This window comes from Populus trichocarpa, chromosome 6 (assembly GCF_000002775.5).
Source record: "Populus trichocarpa isolate Nisqually-1 chromosome 6, P.trichocarpa_v4.1, whole genome shotgun sequence".
Taxonomy (NCBI): Eukaryota; Viridiplantae; Streptophyta; class Magnoliopsida; order Malpighiales; family Salicaceae; genus Populus; species Populus trichocarpa.
This window is the reverse complement of record NC_037290.2, coordinates 19887496-19889765: the sequence shown is the minus strand read 5'-3', so window position 1 is coordinate 19889765 and position 2270 is coordinate 19887496. Positions and strand designations below refer to the sequence as shown.

At 39.4% G+C, this 2270-nt stretch overlaps 1 protein-coding gene across 1 annotated transcript; it reads left to right on the top strand.

The window, feature by feature from the left end:
- The first annotated feature begins 393 nt into the window (after positions 1–393).
- LOC7479533 (uncharacterized) lies at positions 394–1993 on the top strand. The gene has a single exon (XM_006381843.3). The coding sequence runs from the start codon at positions 646–648 to the stop codon at positions 1744–1746; it is 1101 nt and encodes a 366-aa protein (XP_006381905.1). The 5' UTR covers positions 394–645; the 3' UTR covers positions 1747–1993.
- The last annotated feature ends 277 nt before the right edge of the window (positions 1994–2270 follow it).

Below are 2270 nucleotides of genomic sequence, written 5' to 3'. Positions count from 1 at the left end.
GGCTGATGGACGAGCTGACAGGCACAGCCTCACGATCACACACTCTCTCTTGCTGAAAAATTAAGTCTGTCTGGTGAAGTGAGTCACCCGTAGGTATTTTAATCAAACGGTTCAGTAGAGACAAACGCTAAACGCGCCGGTCATAGTCGACCTGTTTCAAAAATTCAAATTATATGGCGAGATTTAATTTATTTGGAGTTTTTTGAAAGCGGGGAGGTAGTTATTTTAAAAATATATTCAAATAATATTTTTTTTAAAAAATTATTTTTAATATTAATATATAAAAAAATATAAAAAAATAAAAAAATAATTTAAAATAAAAAAATTAAATTTATTTTTTTAAAATATTTTTAAAACATAAAACCAAACGTTTTTTTATTTTAAAATCCCCTCCATTAGCCACCCATCAGAAAATAGACCGCAACCCTCGAATTCACCCTCTCCCTCCCACAAAAATTACACCCGAAACCACCCCTATCAATCCGCTTCCGCCAGCGATTGCCCCCAAAGCTTGAGCTCCCTCGAGGAACGTGTTTCCAAATTTTCTTATCCGAATTTCAAAATCCCTCCAAAACCTTCACCCATTTAATCGCTATATAAATCACCCGATCATCACTTCACTGATCGCTATTGAAAGAACAAAAAATGAAAGCCTCCCTAAAATTTCGTGAAGAGCAAAACCCTCTTTTTAGAGCCAAAGTGCCACTAAGCATCATAGGTTTACCATTCCAATCAGGGATTATAGCCGGTGAATCCAAAGAACTTTCTTTAAATCTCTCTACTTTTTTTGAATCAGGCCCCTCCTTCAAATTCTCTTACCGTCCTAATGACACCTGGAACCCCTTCTCTCTCGTTATCAAAACCGGAACCGGCCCTTTCGGTTCTCCGGTCTCAAGCTCCATGATTATGAGTGCTGAATTCAATTTGTTGGGTAAAGGTAGTAATAATAATAATTTGAACCCTAGCTTCATGCTTCACTTCAAGCCTCAATTTGGGGACTTTTCTATTAAGAAGTCGCAGTCGTCCAGTCATGTCAGTCACGTTACGAGGTCGATTCAGAACGGTGGCGTTTCGTCTGATGATGATGGATCGGTTGAGGTCGTCGAGCCTGCGTCTCCGAATACGACTCCGGCTGTGGCTAATGGCATGTTTTATGGGAAGAGGATTGCTGTTTTGCCTCCTGTGACGGCGAGTGCGGTTGCGGGGGTTTTTTCTGGTCTCGAAGTGGCAGCAAGGACGAAGTTGCCCGTGAGGAGCAGGGCTGTGGTGAATTTCCGGTGGGGAGTTCGGGTCCCGGCTGAGATCAAGAGTGGTAGTGGTGAATCAACGGCTGGGATTAATTTCAGGAAGATACCGTTTCTGGTGATGAACAAGGTTGGGATTGAACACGTGGATGACGGAGATGGGAGGAGTAAGAAAGAGGGGACCACTGGGAAGGTGGGGATGGAGTTTGGGAATTCTGACGTGGCAGAGGCGTGTTTGGGTGTGAAAAGGCAATTAGAGATACTTCAAAGCGAGAATGGGCATCTGAAGAAAGCTGTGGAGGGATTGAGGGAGGAAATTGGTGGAGGGAAATTGTTAATTGGGGAATTGAATTCTGGGAAACTTGAGAGAAATGGAATTAAAAGTGGGAGTAGTGGTTATAAAATTGAAAGGAGAAACAATGAGAAGAAATCAGTAGAAGGAGATGTTAACGAGGAGTTGAAGAAGGCGTTGAAGGGAGCTACCAGTGGTGTTGGTGCTTGAATTTGTTGAAATTACTGGTGAAACTTTAATTTGGTTATGTTAAGATAAGTAATCGAAACTCATTTCGCTTTGGAATAGTGGTTTCTTTTTTGTTTGGAGTATTATTATTATATATCAATTTTGTAAAGGTTTGTTTAGGGTTTTATGAACTATGTTGTTTTGTGGGTTTCGGTTATTTGTTTGGTTTAGTAATGCAAGATAAAGATGTAAATTGGTTAATATTAATGGGTTAGCATTGATTTGGATATGGCATTTGAAGTCGAGGTTAAATTTTAAATGAATCTGAATTTCAAGTACAATAGCAAGGTCAAGCTTTACTTGTATTTTCATGTGGGTGAAAAATGTTTCAATTGCAGATCTGCAATAGAATCCTAGCGATCAATCAATTCCTTGATAGGCACTTGCAACATTTTTGATTTAGAGAAATGATGAGTTGAACTATAACTGTAGGTAATATGTATTGATGATAGAGACAATCCCTTGAGTATCTGCTAGTACTTATAGAATCCTAGCGATCAATCAAT

Bases quoted from the DNA above. Each gene is read 5' to 3' on its own strand.
- LOC7479533 (XM_006381843.3), top strand. From the start codon at position 646: ATGAAAGCCTCCCTAAAATTTCGTGAAGAGCAAAACCCTCTTTTTAGA.